Below are 19,118 nucleotides of genomic sequence, written 5' to 3'. Positions count from 1 at the left end.
TTCGGTCAGCCTACCTACCATCCACCCCATCCCACTCCCCTTCCCCTGCCCTCCGCCCTCCGCCCTCCGCCCTCTGCCCTTACCTCTGCCTAATGTCCACCCCCACCCCAAACGCAAACCCACACTGCCCCCTGTGCACCTCATCCACACTCTCCATGCCCGTCCCCCCTTCCGTCCCAAACAATAACCTATCCCACCCCCCAGCCCTCCACTCCTCCCACGCCGGCGCCCCCTCGACCCGATACCTATTTGGATCATAGGCCCTGATGAAACTCGTCCAATACCCCTGAATCAGCGGCACCGCCCACGCATTCACCCCTCCGGGCCCATAGCTCTCGGGATACCCATACCCCCAAATGACGCTGCGCTCCACCGTATGCGGCACGCCCAGTCCCTCCTCGATCTGCGCCGGGTCCTCGACGTCATACCGATAATTCCAGCTGGGGAGGCCGGCGGCCGCGTAGGCCTCGCTGATATACAGGCCGGGGCACATGTAGCGCAAGTCACCATAGATGTCGCTGGTCTTGCGCCAGAGGCAGCCCGTGTTGGGACAGGTGGCGTTGGGGTTGGCGTAGAGGGCGTCGAGGGCGTCGAGCATGTCGCGCGTCAGGTAGGGGAATTGGTTGAGTAGGTAGGCGTCTTGGTCGGCGCGCGTGCTGGTGTTGCGGGGCACGAAGACGGTGCCGCCGTTGGTGTCGTCGCCGAAGATGACGGGGACGCGCAGGAATTGGTCGGTGGCGAAGAGGCGGTAGGTCAGGTCGGGGACCAGGGTGGAGTCGATCACGACGTTGTACATGTATTGGGGAGGGCCGGGGGAGCCGGGGAAGGGGATGTTCTTGTTAACGCGTTGGATGTCGGGGGCGGGGACGGAGCGGAGGCATGAGAGAGTGTCGCCGGCGGTGCTGCAGTTCGTGGCGTTGATGATGTAGTCGTACTGTGGGAGAGAGGTTGTCAGTAACGGAAAAAGGCTATGTGAGGGTGAAGAGCCTGGAGTCCATGGACGCCTCTGGACCTTGGGAACGGCCGCACCCTTGCACTTTGAACTCGAGAAGGACCTGGCAGAGCTTAGTTCTATCTTGCTAGACTTACCTGATATTGGGATTCTTCAATAGTCAACACCGTCGCAAAAGACTGCGACTCTGCAGCAGCGGCATGGAACAAGCCATCGTCACGCCCATTATACGCCGTCAGATGGTAGAAAACGCTCGCGGCCCCAGCACTCGCGCCGCCAATGGTGACGTGCTTTGGATCCCCGCCGAAGTGGTGGATGTACTTCTGCACCCACTCCAGAGCTTTCCGCTGGTCGTGCAAGCCATTGTTGACTGAGGCTGTAGGGTCGTCGCGGACCTCGGCGGAGGCGAGGAAGCCGAAAAGGCCAACGCGGTAGTTGAATGTCACCGTGACGATGGAGTGGTTTGAGGCTTGGATGAGCGAGGTGCCGTTTAGGTTTGCGTCCGAGATGCTGTTGAAACCGCCACCGGAGATGTAGAACTATAGATGGTGGACAATGTGGATCAGTATCAATACACAAGGTTGGGATCAACATCAGGGCGAGGACATTCCAGTCATGTGGCTGTCCAAGGGTCATGTTTCATACAGAAGAGGACTTGCTCCTGAGACTGCGAGGCAAACTCATAGGCTCCTGGTGGCCGACGCAACGTTTCCAATGGTGAAGCTACTCACATATACCGGCAAGAGATTGTCCGTAGTAGCATCCGACGGGGCGTAGACATCAATGAACAGGCAATCCTCGTCAGTGGTGTTGGAGTCAGGCTCCCCGGGTGTTGAACGGCAGATCGGACCGTGCTGCCTCTGTTAGACCCAAGTCGTAGACCAAGATCGCCCCTTTTGCCTACCTCATCTGCGGACATGACCTTGTCGCCAGTGTCTTCTGGGTCCTGCGGCGGCGCAAAGCGAAGGTCGCCCACAGGTGGAGCAGCAAACCTCATCCCAAGCCAATGTGTCACGCCCGTGTCGTTCTGAACACCATCGTATCTCGCATACTCAAGTTCCACGAGGGTGTCCACCGCACGCGCGACAGCGGCAGATAGCAGCCAGAGTAATGTACGCTGCAGCATGGCGAGAAGATCTGTGTGATCGAGAGTCCTGCAAGCAACATCGGACCGTTCATATTTACTCAAGTTGCGGAGTAGCTACGGCTTGCTCGGGCGCGCATCATCGACATTGCGACGTCGTTTGTTTAGCCGGGTTGTAGCAGGCTGGTAGTTACTCGAAGCTACTTAGAGCGTAGTCTAGCAATGCTTGGGTCCTGTGTAGGGCCCTAGCGAGCCAGTGAGCTAACTGATCTATGCAGGATAGCCGGTCCAGGTAGCCACTACGGATCTTCGGCCGCAGATCGTCGTGATGCCTCTTCGACGAAGGCCCCGGAAAGATGCCGGGAAGCCTCCAAGTTTGTGTCAAGCATGATGACCAAGGTAGCATCCTAAGGGCCTTTCCCCGCAAAAGTGTAGGGGTTCAGAGTTGCGATCATCTGCCCGCATATACTTGATACTAGGAGGCCATAGATATAAGGCCGAAGCAGGGAATTATGTCATATATTAACACCGAGTAACAAGCGTATTACAATTGTGCCTGTGCCGATCCGGCAGTATCGAGTAGATCATGTACCACTCTCAAGTATCCACGATCGTGTTCGGCTTTGGTAGGGTCTCATTAGTCAGGTAGCTGTCGATAATGTCCGCGAGCTCCCCATGCAAAAAGTAAGATGTATGCCCATCGCCATCTCGAAGGGCGAGAACGCTGCTATCAATCTGGTTGCGGACATCCTCGGCCCAAATGTATGAAGTAGAAGGGTCGTATTTTGACTGCGCCAGCAATACTGGCAGAGAGCCGTTGTTCACCACTGTCATGTCGGTTTGAGGATTCGTAGGCTCGTGTCCAAAACCGATGCACCGTGTCTGAGCCTGCCATCTCTCAGAGGCACCGCGTGTCACAGGTGCCACATACGATCCAAGCTCTAGACGGTACTGCAGATCAGAGTAATTGGCAATGCTATCGCCCAGATCCAGACAGAGAGTGGCTAGACCGGCGAAGACAGTAGACTGGTTGCTACTGGCAAGGTATTGAACGGCATAAGCTGTAGACAAAGCTGTGGCGTTGCCGCCGGCTGCAGCAGCGAGTGCCTCGGCGAGGCCTACCCACCCGGATGATTGTGGTGGGAACGGATCTTTAAACATCAGGAGTTCTTGTACCAGAAAAAGAATTTCCTCGCCAGTGATGTTTGGACGGCACATGCCGTTGGAGCCGCAACCTGGGGCAGGAATTGGCTCCGATGTGGCATTGTTGACCAGTTGGGTAAAGACCTCATCCACGTCTTCCCCATGTAGAGCGCTTCCAGTGGTATTGTCGGACCATTTTGCGAACCGCGCAAAGCCATACTCGTATGCAGCTGCTTGTGTGGCAAAGACATCGGTGTCTGACTGGTTGTGATCCACAATGCCATCCAGTGCCATTGCCCTGTATTTCCCAGGATACAGCTGGGCATAGGATTGTCCGATTTGCGAGCCGTATGATATTCCGAGGAAGGTGATTTGTTCTTCGTCCAATGCTTGCCGCAGAGCTTCGAAGTCGCGAGCCACTGAAAGGGTGTCAACGTTGTAAAGTAGGGACCCAGTCATGTTGGCGCAGCTTCGCCACACAGCTTTGTTCTGATCTACCATGTTGTTGAATTCTTCCTCGGACGTTGGAAAGCTTGTAATTCTTTCGTTCCAGATTTCTGGGTCACACATCACAGGCGTACTGAGCCCGACACCACGAGGATCCAGACCAACTATGTCGAATTGACTTGAAAGCGCCTCGCTGAATAAAGGAAAGCCTAGAGCTTGACCAGCGATGAGCGTGGAGGCGGCTTGTCCAGGGCCACCTGGATTGATCAGCAAGCTGCCGATGCGGTTGTCGGTGTTATTGGCTTGCACACGAGTCAAGCCGAGCATGATTTTCTCGCCATCTGGGTCACTCCAGTTCAATGGGGCCTGCAGCTGAGCACACTGCAGTGCAGGTGAGGCGAGGGGAACATCGCTCGGACACTTACTCCAGTTCAAGGAACCGGAGGAACCGGGTGCAGCTATAACTACCGTGAATAAAGACGTAGCCACTACAAAGAGTGGCAGCTTGGATAGGGTTAGACGCATATCTGGGAGCGAGGGCAGAGCAAACAGCGGCCGTTGCAAGGGTGAGCACACGGCACGAGGACACTTATAGCTCGTTCGGGTCAGCACAGTCATCATGGGCTTAACACGGCACGATAGCTTCGAAGGGTCTACAAGCAAACCAAGTGCGAACGGCGGGAAGCCTTGCGTCGCCAGAAGGAAGCTTGAAAGTTGGAAGCTGCGTCACCTGTCATATGCTTCGTATAAAGGATCAATCACGAGTCGTTGAACGGGAGGCCGATCAAGGTTAGTCAGCCACACTTACCATCAGGTTTGAGAGGCGTCCACCGTGTGCACCAAGCAATCTGAACAACGAAGCATCTTTGACCTGCCCGACGCCGCAGCGGCTCGCGTTCGTGTTCAGAAGGCAAGGCGCCGAATGAATCGACGACTTGACCAGGGTAGAGAGACGATGATGAAGACCGGCGACACGCAAGGCTGAATGGCAGCCTCGTCAAAACACATCTGACATTCACTGCCTCGGGCACGACTGCAAGCCATATGTGCATCTTACACTCTGGACCATCGTAGGCGGGTATTGTTTGCTTGCACCATTGTTCCTTTCTGACCCTAGTCCCTCCTTCAGATTCTTGGTTTACAGCATGGCTCGTCGGAAGCAGGTTGCCCCAATGCAGCGCATTGACTCCGGCGAAGTCATGCAGGCCCTCCCCGAACAAGCAGAGAAGCCGGCTATATACACGAATGGCCACGCCGGAAGTCCTTCGCGGCCCAAAAACCGGATCGAGAAAACGTCTCAGCAACCACAACCAGGTGCTGGGGTGGTACAGTTGCTTGTCTGCGTCGGCGGCATCTACGCCTCCTTCCTCACCTGGGGCCTCCTTCAAGAGCGTATCACAACCACGGCATTTGAGCCACAGCCTTCAGCGCTACAGTTACCACCCGCACAAGAGTACTTTCGCTTCCCAATATTCCTGAATACCGTACAATCACTCTTTGCATTTGTCTCTGGAAGTTGTTACCTCATCCTGACCGCGACCTCCAACAACGTTCTGCCATCACGAGCGGCCTTCTTACCCTTACTCCTAATCGCCATAACGCAGACGCTGGCGTCTCCCTTTGGCTACGCTTCACTTGCCCATGTCGACTACCTCACCTTTGTCCTCGCCAAGTCTTGCAAACTACTCCCCGTCATGTTCCTCCACGTGACGTTTTACCGCAAGCGATACCCGCTGTCCAAATACCTCATAGTGGCTGCTGTGACCGCCGGCGTGGCCATCTTCACGCTCTACCACCCACCGAAGCCAGGCAAATCCTCCAAAGCCCCAGCCAAGTCCTCATACTACGGTCTCACCCTCTTAGCCATCAACCTCCTCTTCGACGGCCTCACCAACACGACCCAAGACCACATCTTCTCCTCGCCCGCCCGCTACGGCCGAGTCACCTCCTCCCAGATGATGGCCATCACCAACTTCTACGCCACCCTCCTGATGTCCCTCTACCTCCTCGTCACGCCCCACATCCCTCCACAACTCCTCCCCACCTTCGCCCAAACCAGCAACATCCACGAGTTCTCCAGCGCGCTCTCCTTCCTGCAGCGCCACCCCTCCGTCCTCTACGACGTCCTGGGCTTCGCGCTCTGCGGCGCCATCGGCCAGCTCTTCATCTTCGCCACCCTCGAGCGCTTCAGCAGCCTGCTGCTCGTCACCGTCACCGTCACGCGCAAGATGCTCACCATGGTGCTCAGTGTCGTGTGGTACGGCAAGAGCCTCACGCACGGCCAGTGGGCGGGCGTCGGTCTAGTTTTTGGTGGCATTGGCACCGAGGCCTACATCTCGGCGCAGGAGAAGAAGGCCAAGGCGCGCGCGAAAGGGGTGGTGGCGAAGAAGGAATTGTGAGTGCGTGCGTGTTGTGGTAGCTTTAGCCTTTGGAGCATATAGGGGCGGCTGCTGTATAGTATAGTAACTAGAAGAAGAATATAATTGTACAGATTATGGTCCATATTCCCACAGACAGGGTTTCTCGAGCGTTAGATTCCTGCTGCACTGACAAGTCGATCCTTGCACGACAATTATATGCAGAGTTCCACGTCACCGCTTGTATACCAGCTTGGGCCCTTGAGAAGTCTCGATCGGAATTCGGTGACTACATTCGTCTTTGAAGTTATTGACTGCAACATCCTGGCACGGGGGCACTGCTCATGCCATCAAACTTGTTTGTCTTCGATGATTAGTACCTCAACAGCAGCAGCAGCAGCAGCAGCATCAGCAGCAGATCCCACCCTTAAGCGGACTCAATACCAAAAGGAAAGAAGGCCGGTAAGCGCCCACCCGTGGTGAATCGTAAACTGTGGTTATCTATTAGTCTTGCAGTACATGCTACTCGTCCTCATCCTCGTCGTCACTACCAAAGACAGCCTTGAAAAGCGCCATGCTCGGCTTCTCCTGCTCCAACGCGTCGTTCTTCTCCGGATCTACCACGCTAGCACGCGTGACCTGGTCGGCGGCAGTCGCACCGCTGATGTCCTGGTCTCGCCTGGCTGCAGATTCAGGTGCATGAGGTGCACGCTCTGCCTTCTCGTCGTCCTGGTAACGAGCGGATGAAAATGGACTTGCATTCGTCTGGACTGCGTCCTCCGTACCCAGAGATGTGGAAGGTTGCTCGTTGGCTGGTGGTCTGTTGCTGATATCGGGCATGGGGACGCCAAATCTCTTGCATAAGAGTCGAGGAGGGTAGAAGTTGGACATTGATCGGGTCATGTGTCCGAACATGCCCATCTTGGCTGCAGCTTCTGCTGGGTCCTCGGGCTTTTGGCGTTTGAAGGTGAGAAGGGAATCGGGATCAGCTGGGTTGCCTCCATCTGCTTGTTTTGAGTTGGAGCTGGAAGAGGTGAAACGGCTCGCCATTAGTCCACTGACAGGTTTGAAAACCTCGGCGGCGCGGGCAAACTCGTTCAACTCGTGGACCCAATCGTCCATACTCATCCCTTCGGCTCGGGGAGGGATCTCATCGCCTGTACCTGTTGGTCTTAGACCGGCTCTGATCTCCAGAAATGTCCTGTATCGCTCCCGCTTCAAAGGATCCTCGGCGTATGGCATCCAGCCGCCACCGGAGTCTGAACTTCTGTTCAGAGCCTGAAGCGCCACATCCTGGTCAAGCACAGGGACGAGATCTTGGAGGCTTGCATGGCTACTTCTCGGCAGCTGATAGCCTTCAGGTACCTCGCCTAGACCTGGAGGAAGATTCGTCTTGCCGCTGGCCGCTGCCAGGCGGTCTCGAGCCGCAGCGCTTAAGTAATCAAATACGGATTTCCCGGGCAGCTGCGTTTCCCCCAGTGCTGTTGCCCGACTTTTGGAAGTCTGGTTAGACGCTTTGGCTGCATCGGCTGTAGAAACGTAGTCGTCTGTGCCGTTATCATCAGCTGGCGGTGCTATGTTCGACACCCAGCCAGCGGGGACATCGGGAGGTTTGTACTTATCAGACTTCAAGGATAAAGAAGCCATAGCATCCAGACTATCACCCAGCATGAAGCCATCAAGGGGGAGCCGACCGTCGTGGCATCTCCTCAAAATGCTTTGCTGACCAGACAACTTCTTGGGCGCAAGTAGTGGCTTGCTACGCAAAGTTGGGTTTGCGGCGGGCGGCTTTCTCTTCTTCACAGGTTTATCTCCACCAATGGTCCTGTTGTAGGAAATTTTCGGGCCCATTGAATACGGATCTTCGTCGTCTGATCCGGTATCGTTGAGTACACCCACACCAAAACCTCCCTTACGCGGCTTGGTTGGCGCCAGCGACTTGAACTGCGACATGGACAATTGGGGAGGAACTTCTCCGTCATCCTCGTCCGCTTTCTTAACGGCTTTGTTGTAATTTGAGGCCAGATTGAATTTCCTCGAGACCGAGCTATCGGCGTCTCCACAACCAAGCCCCTTCAGATCATTCTTCTGCGTAAAGGCGAGTACAGGTACATCTGGTGGAGCGAAGGTATGAGTTTGACCTGTCGAGAACTGGCCTTCACCTAGATTCGCCTCACGCCGGATGCGAGGCCCAATGCCTTGACCCTCCTTCCAGCCCATGCGTTTGAGAAGCTTCTCACCGACTGTCTCACCGGCCGGTCTGAAGATCTCCGTTACAGCGTCACCGCGCTGTGCGTTTCCAGTAGTACCAAGACCCGCGAATTGGTCAGATGTCTGGAGTGAGCGAGCCTCCTCGGCCTCGCGTAGATCCTCCTCGTCCATGAAATCCTCGGCACGTTGTTGACGGGCAGGTAGGCTATTGTTGCCTTTGTTTCTGGAGGAAACGAAGTTTGAGGGTGTCCATCCTTCTTTCGATCCGACGGTATTGAAGTATCTGCACTCACCGTTTTAGTCTTGATGCTCGTCGCGAATGGGCTCGGAAGCTCACCCGGCACTGTAGCCACCGGTGAAGGCACCATGAAGGCGTTTCCTTCCCCGGTCATCGGTGACTTCTTGTTTCCAAACAGGAACAAAGGAGCCATCATCTCGGACCATTTCATCTGAAGGCGGAAGCGGTGTTCCGTACAAGACGTAAGGAGATTCCTGCCTCTGCAGGTCGGCCTCAAAGGCCTGTCGAGATCGCTTGAAGGCCATCTAGTGAGCGATCATGGCGTCTGATTTAAGTTAGCAGAGACCGTCAGTCGACGGTGAGCGGCAAGGAACTAGAAAGATAATTTATGCTGAATCCTGGGCAGTTGACGCATAGTAACGGGCCGCGACGCAGGCGGGGAACTGCGACCAGATGTGCCTCTAACTATTGGCCGGTGCAGGTAATGGGGACAGCTGTTTTGGGGGCGCGTACCAGCCCTCTCGGTAAACTTTGGCGCCTTACACGGCGGGCCAGCCTTTTCTCCCTCGCTCACCCTCGCCTCGTGTGCACTGCACTACTGCACTACTGCACTACTGCACAGCATTGTTGTCCCCGCGAAGCCTGAAGTGAAGGCCTGCTATCCGTTATTTCATCCTGCAATTCCCAGCCATCTTGCACATCAATTCCCTGCTGTCGTGGACTATACTCCGTGTCACCCTTATTTCCCGGAGATTTGGTCGCACCAGCTGTCGTCATCCTGCTCCTTGAACCTTGAGCCCATCGTCCTTTAGATCCAGCGTGAGACCAAGTCACCGGTATCCTCGATGACAGACGCACAAGTCTTCCTGCCAGCCATCCACCTTCGGCCACGGTGGTAGCTGCATACCGCTGTCGTCCCTACCGTCGCTATCTGTCCTCGCTCCCTCGCCCTGTACGCGATCCTATCCTTGCGGCACGTTCGACCCGCATCGGCAGACACCTGCCCAAGAGTGCAAGCGGCACCACGAAAAAGAGTATTCGTACTCCATCAATCAGAATAAGTCATATCAAAATATCGCAATCAGGCTTCTTCCGCACTGGTCTTTGAGACTTTGTGGCCGCAATGGCTACCGCCGCATCAAATGCCTCGCCAGCGGTCGTCCGCAGCCACTCCTCTTCCCGTCAACCTCCCACGTCCTACGGACCGGGCTCTCCTGCACAGCTCGGCCGGGCCCGCTCCACGAACCATAGAAGTACAACATCTTCGAGCAGCCACCATCACCGTTCTGGGTCCAGAATACATTCACAAGACGTTCCCCCAACCTCCAACCCTGCCACCCTAGCAAATGTCGCACGACGCGATGTCGAAGAAACGAACCTGGCCCGACCGCAGTCATCCCGCCGCAGCTCTCGAGATGGACGTGGTGATCAGGAGGGGAGCAGTTCCAGGCATGGGCGCACTTCTTCCAGACCGAGTTCGCGGAGGAACAGTCAAGATCTTGCAGCTCATCCTATGACTGCCAATGGCACATCAACCCATGGGCAGACCTCTAGTTCGACACCAGCTCCGCCTCCATACAGCCCTGCTTACGCAGGCCAGTCCTCAAATCGGCCTCCAGGAGCAAGCCCCTCTGCGCAATATCAGGGAACGGGCCGCCGACGCACCTCCATCAGCACCTCCACTGGAACGTGGTCGCTGGGGAAGACAATTGGACAGGGCAGCATGGGGAAAGTCAAACTGGCTAAGAACCTTGAGACTGGAGAAACAGCCGCCATCAAGATTGTACCTCGACAGACACTCGATGACCAAGGCAATAGCAGGGAGGAACGCTCTGACCGATCCAAGGAGATACGTACCGCAAGGGAAGCTGCCTTGGTGTCGCTGCTTCACCACCCATACATCTGCAAGATGGTTGACGTTCAGAAAACGAACTATCACTGGTACATGCTTTTTGAATACGTTAACGGCGGTCAAATGCTCGATTATATCATTGCCCACGGTCGGCTCAAGGAAAAGCAAGCCAGAAAGTTTGGCCGACAGATCGCGAGCGCTCTAGATTACTGCCATCGGAACAATGTGGCGCACAGAGATCTGAAGATTGAAAATATACTGATCAGCAAGACTGGCGACATCAAAATCATTGATTTTGGTTTGAGCAACTTGTTCTCGCCAAGGTCTTTGCTCAAAACCTTTTGCGGCAGCCTTTATTTTGCCGCGCCTGAATTACTTCAAGCCCGTCAATACACGGGGCCGGAAGTTGATGTCTGGAGTTTCGGTATCGTTCTGTATGTTCTCGTTTGTGGCAAAGTTCCATTCGACGATCAAAGCATGCCCCAACTTCACGCAAAGATCAAGCGCGGTGTCGTTGACTATCCCCAATGGCTCACTGCTGGTAAGCATCTTACTTGACCCTGCTGCGTGGCAACAGCTAACTTGTGCTAGAATGTAAGAGCATTATTTCCCGCATGCTGGTGGTCGACCCCAGGGAACGTGCCACCTTACACGAGATCATGAACCATCCCTGGATGACCAAGGGGTTCAACAGTCCTCCAGAGAATTTTCTGCCTCAGAGAGAGCCGTTGCAGCTACCCCTCGACGAGCAGGTGGTCGAGAAAATGCAGGGCTTTGATTTTGGACCTGCATCATTCATTACAGAACAGCTGACGAGCGTGCTGACGTCGGACGATTATCAAGCAGCTGTGAGACGCTACTACCGCGATGAGCCATCAAATGTGCCTTCTGGAGAAAAGAAGCGTGGCATGTTCGACTTTTACAAGCGTCGGAACTCCATCAGCAGAGAAGGTCTCACTACGCCTTCAACCGAAGCCATTCGTGGGCTTGATCCCATTAACGGGTATAGTCCTCTTATTTCGATCTATTATCTAGCTCGAGAAAAGCTCGAGGCGGAACGGAGAGATCCAAATCCGGGCGCCTTGGGAATTACCTCAACTGTCCCAGAGAGTTCAATGGGGCCAGCACCATTGACTTCGCCGGAAGCCGCCCACACCAATGCCTACTCGCCGGAAATGCCAGGCGAGAAGGCCACAGGTGGTCGTTCACGACCGCGGGCTCGGACAAATGGCGAGGATGATGGCAAAAGCCTCGAGCCTCCAGGGACTTCACCTCGACCACCGCCTTCCGCAACCATCCAATCACCGACTGATCAACCTGCAAAAAGGGAGGGCACAGCGATGGGGTTGCTTCGTCGACTCAGCACACGACGAGTCCGAAACCCTGAGGAGCGACCACAGCCACCCACTCTCAATATCCAACCTCCCCAAGATAGCGCGACTGCTCCTCGCAAGTCGTTCTCGGTTCGTCGTTCTCGCCGACGTGATCCATCGCCAACGACGGCGACCCATCACCCTGGTGGTAGCCAGCCACAGCATGAGGGTCTTCTGAGTGCGGGAACTCACAAGGCACGAAACTTTCTTGGACGGTCCACTAGTGTCAATTCCGCAGACTATCGACCCCGTCGGCTGCTGCACCGCGCAGGAAATGAGCTTGACTCTCCTCATTCGACTGCCGAGGCGCCTGCAACAAGTGGCTCGGATCATTCAACCAGCAGTCAGCGCAAACTCAACAAGGCCCTAGACTCAGCGGGACCTGCGGTGCCAACCGTACCCGCTGTGCCTGCGGACCAAACGCCGCCTACACCAGCCTCTAATGCTCCTCGCGCGCCAAACGCGGCAAGAACGAAGTCGTTGGGTCATGCTCGTCAAGAAAGCATACAGGCTCGGCGACGGAGGTGGGAAGAGAGCCGCAAAGACCGCCATGCAAACGTTCCAGAAGAAACGGACGCCGAGCTTCGGGATGACGCAGAGGGACTCGATACGCCAGCTTTGCCGGACACACCCTCTACGGAGGTCGCAAGGCCTGCTGGCCTCAAGGGCTTGTTCTCCACAGCCACGACAAGCAGTAAGCCCCCCGAATTCATCCGACAGGATCTTGTCAGGGTCCTCAAGCAATTGGGCGTAGAGTATACAGCGATTCGGGGCGGGTTCTCGTGTCGACATGCACCTAGCATCAATTTGGACGATGTGAGAGAGCCGGCCGATGAAGAGAAGAGTGGACGCGTGTTTAGTGGGCATCAGCGACGCATTTCTTTTGGCGGAGCCTTCAGGGGCAAGGACCGTGAGGAAATTCGAGACGACAAGGCTCACCGTCAGGGCTCAAGTCGACGTCGCCATCCGGATCAGAGCTTCGTCACCAATTCCGAGGGATCGGAAGAGTATCTGCATCAACGCAGGGACGAGACTGGTCGTGACGCTGGTGCCACCACAACTCGGGTCCAGGATGACACTGGAGAAAGGCTGGTCCTGAGGTTCGAGATTGCGATTGTCAAGATCCCTCTTCTATCTCTACACGGCATTCAGTTCAAGAAGGTCCAAGGTGGCATGAATCAGTACAGGTCAATGACCGGCACGATTCTGAGTTCTCTTAGGCTGTAGGTTGGGTCGAACGAGCACACGAGCAGCGGGGCAGACGGAAAGCATATCCATGCTGCAGCGAATGGCAGGACCTGGCTCACCCCAGGTTCAGAATCAGCAGGAGTAATAATCAACGACATGATTTGCTTTTTGGGTGTGTAGTAGGACCCACGCTAGAGTCGATGTTTATTGTTGATGTTTTTGTGGTGCACGCCGTCGTTGACTTTGTCCGTAGATCCTGGTTTGGGTGGAGGGGCCACCAGGCCAAGCTTGGATCCCGGAACCCACGCCGTGAATCTGTGACAGCGGTAATCTGTAACAAGTACGATACGCACCATAATATCTGCAATGGTGTCACAGATGTGCCAGCCGGCTCAGAGTTCACGCAGCGAGGCCGCGCGGTAAATGTCGTAAATCCGCCCACGGAGTTGATGAGCCGCAGGCATCAAGGTCAAGGTGATCGACTTGTCGCCTCACTGAGCCGCAGCCCAGCGGAGGGAAACAGACGCCCTAGGAGCACAGGAAGCAGCCGGAGCGGAAGGGCTAGCCCGGGTCGGGGAAAGCGCCTCTCCACCACGGCTGGGGCTTGTCTCGACAACCCATTGCCCATAATCTTTCCTCTTGCCAGCAGCTCAACTTTCATCGTTGAAACCCCTTATACTCCCTCCCTTCATCGCCTGCAGTTTCTTTACTGCTTTGATTGGGACCAAGGAACGGTGTTCTGTGATTTTACCGTCCTTAATTGCCCCTCTTTTCTTCTTCCTTTGCTGTCCGAGCAGGGCTGCCTCGCTCCTGCCCGCCTGCCACGACCTGACCTGCAACCTGCCTTCGCCTGGTCAGGCTTCGTTTGCGCAACCGTTCGACCGCCGTTTGTTCTTCTTTAACTTTGACCCGCCTTTGCGAGTTGGCTGCTGCATGTCATTCCCAATTTCAACGTTCCACCAGCCCCGTTCCTGAGACCCCTGTGCGACCCTGCCTTTCCCCCCTTTCAACAGACCATGTCCTCTGCTGGTGTGGCCTCGAGCGGAACCACTCCTTCGCAGTCGCCTATCCCGCCGAGTGGGCACAATGCTGCGGGAAGATCGACGATGAGGTCGAACAATACAGTCAAGACCAACGAGGCCACGAGGAAACAAAGTCCCAACGACCCCAATGCTAGGTGCGTTAGAATACCTTCCCACTGACACCAAGCATATCCCTCGCGCTGAGGTCGTTTAGTCAGCCTCTTGTTCTTTGACTTTGAGTGTTGTTGACCCTCATCTCTGACATTTCGTACCACAGGCGACCTCCCCCACAAAAGGCCTGGACAGGCGGCTCGAACCCTATTACTCAACGACCTAGCGCTTTTGCACAGTCGAACGGCGTCGCGCCCAGTTCAAAGGCGTCCGGCGCCAGGATGAACTCTCAGAAAGATGCAGGGCTGTCGGACAAGCATGCACACGACCGCACAACATACTTTCTGGGAGGAGCTGTTGTACGTCAACCTGACCGGATGTTCTTGCACTCCACTAACACAAGCAGGGATGCATCGTGCTGCTCACATTGAAGAATGGAGAGCGCTTCGAAGGCCTTCTCGCTGGCTCAACCCTCCCATCAGCCAACGCGAAGATCAGCCTGAAAATGACCAAGAAATTAGCAGGGGACGGTCACAATACTAATGGTGTTGCAAATCGTGAAGCGGCCTTAGCTGGCGCGAGTCCCGATCATGCAATGACCTTTGAGTTCAAAGATCTGGCTGACGCTCAAATTCCGGACTTCAGTATCCCCGAGCCTACCAAGATGTCCAATGGTAAGTTCGCATGCCTACGAACACATGCCATCAATCTGACGTAGCCAGGTGCCTCCAAATTTCAAACAGATACCGACATCTCTGGGAACCAATCGCGTGGTGAACGAATGCTTCAGAAATGGGTCCCGGATGCCTCTGACGCGACCGATTTCTCTCTTGAATCTGGAAATACTGGAAGTTGGGATCAGTTCGCCGCGAACAAGCAGCTCTTTGGAGCGCAGAGCACATACGACGAAAGCTATTACACTACCCACCTCGATCGCAGCTCAGAATCCTACCGAGCAAGAGAAGCAAAGGCCACAAAGCTTGCCAAGGAAATTGAGGGCTCACAATCCACGAACCAGCATGTCAGAGAAGAGCGTGGTCAATCTGCACAGCACGAGATCGATGATGAAGAAGCCAAATACTCTGGTGTGCGTCGCGACGAGAATGGTTTCCCTCTCCTCCCAACTGGTGGTCTGAACAAGTACACACCTCCAGCTCGTCGCGCACCGACTGGCCAGCCAACTGTCCCAGGAGCACCCTTCGACAGTGCAATTGTTTCAGCACAGCTGTCCAAGTCTGACAACAAGACACCTGCTGGCCAGCCCGAACACCGACAGAAGTCACCAGCGCAAGAAGCCGACTCAGCCGCTCCCGAGAGTGACAACCACGTGTCAACGGAATCCGCCTCGACTGCAACGGTACCGACCCCGCCAGGTCAGCTCCAGCATGCTCAGCCCGCTGGTGGACAGACCGAAGGTGTCGAGGCCAGAGTCCTTCAACACTTCCGCCAATTTGCCGTAACAGAGAAGCAGAGAGTGGCGGAGAAGAAACGGATTCAGTCCAATCACGAAAGAACCGCCAAGTTGAATGAGCTCATGCGCTTTTCAAAATCATTCAAACTCAAAACCCCTGTCCCCCAGGATTTGGTTGGTATCCTAGCCAAAGATCCAGTCAAGCAGGAGGAGATCGTTCAGAAGGCTCAGGACGAGTCTACAAGCACTCATGCAACTCCCACCTCCACTCCCAAGGACACACCTATTCGCGCGAAGGACATTGCGCAAATACCGCCATTTCAAGGCGGCCGTGGTCGCGGACTTCCTACCTCTGCCAGTATGCGATTGGATAAGGTGTCCCCTCTGCTTGGTGGTTTGCCAGCTAAAGGCCCTACCGGTCCCAAGCCGGGCAAGCCGGTGCAGGCTCAGCAGCTGCCGGCGCCTATTCCCTTACCTGATGCTCGTCTGCCACCAACTGGTCCAATGGCGGACCAAGGCCCTGCAAGCCCTTCGCGATCTAGCCTGCAGACTCCTCTGTCGGCGACATCGGCATCCAGATTCAACCTCAATGTGAAGGCGTCCGAGTTCAAGCCCAACGTCGCTGCTCCGTCCTTCAACCCTACGCCTTCGAATGCACCATCAAGTCCGTCCTCGGTGCAGCGAGCCGGATCAGTGTCACGTGCGGCCAGTCCTTCTACTTTCTTCGGTGCGCGCAAACCAAAGCCGGCATCTGAGCGACCTTCCATTGCTGCCAACTTCAATTCGATAAAGAAACTGAAGCAGGATGTGGTCGATGCAGTGGCGAAACATCAAGCAGGTAAATCAGAAGACGGTCAGCCGGCACCAAAGGACTACGCTTCCAATGGTGGCATTCCCAATGCTTTCCTGACGCCTCCGAGATGGCAGGTCGCAGCTGAGAATGAGGAGAAGACATACTTGACGCCCTTCGAGCGACCCTCGATTGTGTCGCCCGGCGCCGGTAGAACCGGATCCGCTCCCCATATGCCATACCATCAACAGCTCCCCACCATGCCAGCTGGGCCGAACATGGCTCACATGCAAGGGCCGCACCAGATGCCCCAAGGCGTTCCTGCTGGTTATGGTCACCAGTTCGACGATCAACACAGGATGCCGATGATGCAGCCGGGACAGCCCATGTTCTCTTCCCCCAGTGTTCAATCACGGCAGCCATCGGCATACGCATCACCAATGGGAAATGCTGCGCAGTTGACATACGGACAGCCGCCATATTTCGGCGGCCAGATGCCCATGCAGATGCGTCCGTACCCGGGAACCCCGCACGGGCAAGGTCAGATGGCTGCGCCGGTGATGATGACGCAGCAATCCAATGGACCATACATGGGCATGCCGCAGCAGTTCAGCGGGCAAGTTCCGATGTATTCGCCCAGCCCCAGCCACGCTTACCCCCAGCAGAACGGATACGGTAGCCCGTCACGGGCACCGATGATGATGCAGCAGGGATCGCAACAGGGACACCATCATGCTCAACCCATGATGTGGACTAACTCGGCTCAAGGTGGCCCTATGGGGTATGGTCAACAAGGGCAGATGAACATGTACCGACAAGGCTACTCCCAGTACGGGACGAGTCCGCAGCAGCCCTACCCCGGTCAACAACAGCGAGCCATGAGCGGCAGCTATGGGCAAATTCCTAAGATGATGCACATGCAGCCCGGACACGTTCCTCACCAACCCCAAAATTACGGGCAAGTGGATATGAACCAAAGCGAAGAAGGTAAATGAAGCGCATTGAGTCAGCTGCTGTCTGTGTGATAGCTCTTACCCATTCGAATTATGTATCGATCACATGAAGAGGATCTCCATCAGGCCAGATACTCATGGACGACACCGGCGCCGATAGTACCACATGCTACAGCTCTCGAATCCGGGGGCTGCAACGCCAGCCGCACAATTCGGGCGGACTCGATTCGATCACCGCCCATGATTCATGGATGTACGTGACGAGGCGTGTGCCAATCCAATACAAGGAGTGGACGCCGTTGGGATAGGTGCTGCGAAGCAGACCCCGGTTGCACGTGTGCAGAGAGCTCGAAGAAGATACGAATGTGATTCAGTCATGTTCAAAGGCAACTGACGGAGGAGAGGCTTCGGCATGTCAATGACAGGCCTGGAAACGGGACAGATGAACGCAGAGGGCGCGATGAATGCAAGTATGAGGGATACACAATGAAGATGAGCGTGCCGGGGTCAGGGAGCCGGGTGGTGGGCAATATCGGAACCTGAGCACCTTGCATAGGTAGCGGTAGCGGTAGCGGTAGTGGTAGTGCTATTGCCAAGCCAAATATCTCACAAGAGCTCTTGTCCCGTGTGGCGCTCTTCAAGGCCTGTACGCACTGAGGCAATGTTGTGTTGCGACGAGCAGAAACTACATCTACTGATCATCGCAGTATTGTGTACCAAGAGGCACGTACTGGGCCAAGAGGGTTTTTCCGGTCGTGATTGGCCAAGCTGGAAATTCAGATTAGCCAATACCATGACTTCCGTACGGCGCCCTGGAATGGGACGTGCAGACGCTTCATTCACTGCCTGATCAAGTGTATTGACAGACCAAAGAGGCATCTCAGTCTATCCTCTCGTTGAAATCGTGTTCTACTCTACCAGACCGATCTCGTGAGTTTATGCCCTGAGTATTGACATGGCTCAGCCGCGCGGTAGTCACCAAATGAGTTTAGCTCGGCGCGTCTGCGTTCGCGGCTTGTCTTGACCTGCATCAAGTGCCAACGCATCAAGTCACCGACTACAACACTCCTCCTCCACCGCTCGCTGCTACGTGTCAGCACTCCGTTCATTTGCTGTCTTCCTGCGGATCCGCCCTAACTTCGCACCGCCCTTCCTTTGCTGTCCACCGGCTACTCTAGCTCTTGCAGCTCACACCTTCGCTTGAGCCTACTGCACGACAGTCCACTGGAGCTACTTTGGCTCGCTCTGCACAACGGCACGCCTCCGGTTGTGTTTGTCTGTGGAATTATTGGCCGCAAAGCCCACTTCACGAGCTCTGCAGCGGACCGCTGCCGAGTACTGTGGCTAGCATCGAATTAAGGCCTAGAGCAAAGGTCCGACTGCCGCCATTCGCAGGGACTCGAGTCAAGACCACGGTCAGCTCGGGGGTCACGGGAGAGCAGCATCATGTGGTGGGCGAGTCCATAGGCTCACTTTCCTACCCCAAGGCCCGCGACCGCTCCTTTGGCCGACTCTGATTGGGGTGCCTATTCGCTGAGGCCGCGCAAAAAGCACGAGAGGTTGGACCACTGACGGCTTCCGATTTTCGGGCTCTGACTCTCGGTATCCAATCGTACGTCGTCTGGTTCCTATAGCTTCACGTCATTTCTCGAAATCGCAGAGCCAAAGCTGACCTGCCAACGCAGCACTGGGTACTGAACGCTCCTTTTCCACTACCTTCGCTTCATTCTGCGACGGCTGTACATAATAGCGCAACATCCGCTGTTCATTCCTTTCGATTTTCTGTACAGCTTTCCGCACCCACATTCGTTTAGCCTCGTCCTGCGCGTCCATCGACCGGTCGCATTCTTGTGTACCAAAAGTGTAACACCACGAAAAGCGCATTATACCCACTGTACCACAACAATCTCGCTTGCATCTAAAGAAAGAGGCGTCTGTGATCAGAACAAGTACCGGGGAAGCCCAGGTCACGAGCGCTGGGACACT

General features: G+C 55.5%; 6 protein-coding genes across 6 annotated transcripts; 3 read left to right on the top strand and 3 right to left on the bottom strand.

Moving 5' to 3' along the window:
* Window positions 1-79: 79 nt before the first annotated feature.
* On the bottom strand, window positions 80-2,078 carry HMPREF1541_09116 (uncharacterized protein; the record flags this gene model as incomplete). The annotated part of the gene is made up of 4 exons (XM_008713791.1): window positions 80-934; window positions 1,090-1,491; window positions 1,684-1,806; window positions 1,857-2,078. The coding sequence occupies 4 exons, from the start codon at window positions 2,076-2,078 to the stop codon at window positions 80-82; spliced, it is 1,602 nt and encodes a 533-aa protein (XP_008712013.1).
* Window positions 2,079-2,633: 555 nt separating this feature from the next.
* On the bottom strand, window positions 2,634-4,151 carry HMPREF1541_09115 (uncharacterized protein; the record flags this gene model as incomplete). The annotated part of the gene is made up of 1 exon (XM_008713790.1): window positions 2,634-4,151. One exon carries the CDS (start codon window positions 4,149-4,151, stop codon window positions 2,634-2,636), a length of 1,518 nt encoding a protein of 505 aa, XP_008712012.1.
* A 620-nt stretch (window positions 4,152-4,771) lies between these two features.
* HMPREF1541_09114 (uncharacterized protein) lies at window positions 4,772-6,025 on the top strand (the record flags this gene model as incomplete). Its single annotated transcript, XM_008713789.1, has 1 exon — window positions 4,772-6,025. One exon carries the CDS (start codon window positions 4,772-4,774, stop codon window positions 6,023-6,025), a length of 1,254 nt encoding a protein of 417 aa, XP_008712011.1.
* Window positions 6,026-6,505: 480 nt separating this feature from the next.
* HMPREF1541_09113 (uncharacterized protein) lies at window positions 6,506-8,737 on the bottom strand (the record flags this gene model as incomplete). The annotated part of the gene is made up of 2 exons (XM_008713788.1): window positions 6,506-8,477; window positions 8,532-8,737. The coding sequence occupies 2 exons, from the start codon at window positions 8,735-8,737 to the stop codon at window positions 6,506-6,508; spliced, it is 2,178 nt and encodes a 725-aa protein (XP_008712010.1).
* An 818-nt stretch (window positions 8,738-9,555) lies between these two features.
* On the top strand, window positions 9,556-12,884 carry HMPREF1541_09112 (uncharacterized protein; the record flags this gene model as incomplete). Its single annotated transcript, XM_008713787.1, has 2 exons — window positions 9,556-10,825; window positions 10,876-12,884. The coding sequence occupies 2 exons, from the start codon at window positions 9,556-9,558 to the stop codon at window positions 12,882-12,884; spliced, it is 3,279 nt and encodes a 1,092-aa protein (XP_008712009.1).
* A 1,375-nt stretch (window positions 12,885-14,259) lies between these two features.
* On the top strand, window positions 14,260-17,174 carry HMPREF1541_09111 (uncharacterized protein; the record flags this gene model as incomplete). Its single annotated transcript, XM_008713786.1, has 3 exons — window positions 14,260-14,337; window positions 14,385-14,652; window positions 14,701-17,174. 3 exons carry the CDS (start codon window positions 14,260-14,262, stop codon window positions 17,172-17,174), a joined length of 2,820 nt encoding a protein of 939 aa, XP_008712008.1.
* Window positions 17,175-19,118: the final 1,944 nt, after the last annotated feature.

This window comes from Cyphellophora europaea (assembly GCF_000365145.1).
Source record: "Cyphellophora europaea CBS 101466 unplaced genomic scaffold supercont1.10, whole genome shotgun sequence".
Classification (NCBI taxonomy): Eukaryota; Fungi; Ascomycota; class Eurotiomycetes; order Chaetothyriales; family Cyphellophoraceae; genus Cyphellophora; species Cyphellophora europaea.
The sequence above is the reverse complement of the archived record's forward strand: the minus strand, read 5'-3'. Positions and strand labels throughout refer to the sequence as shown.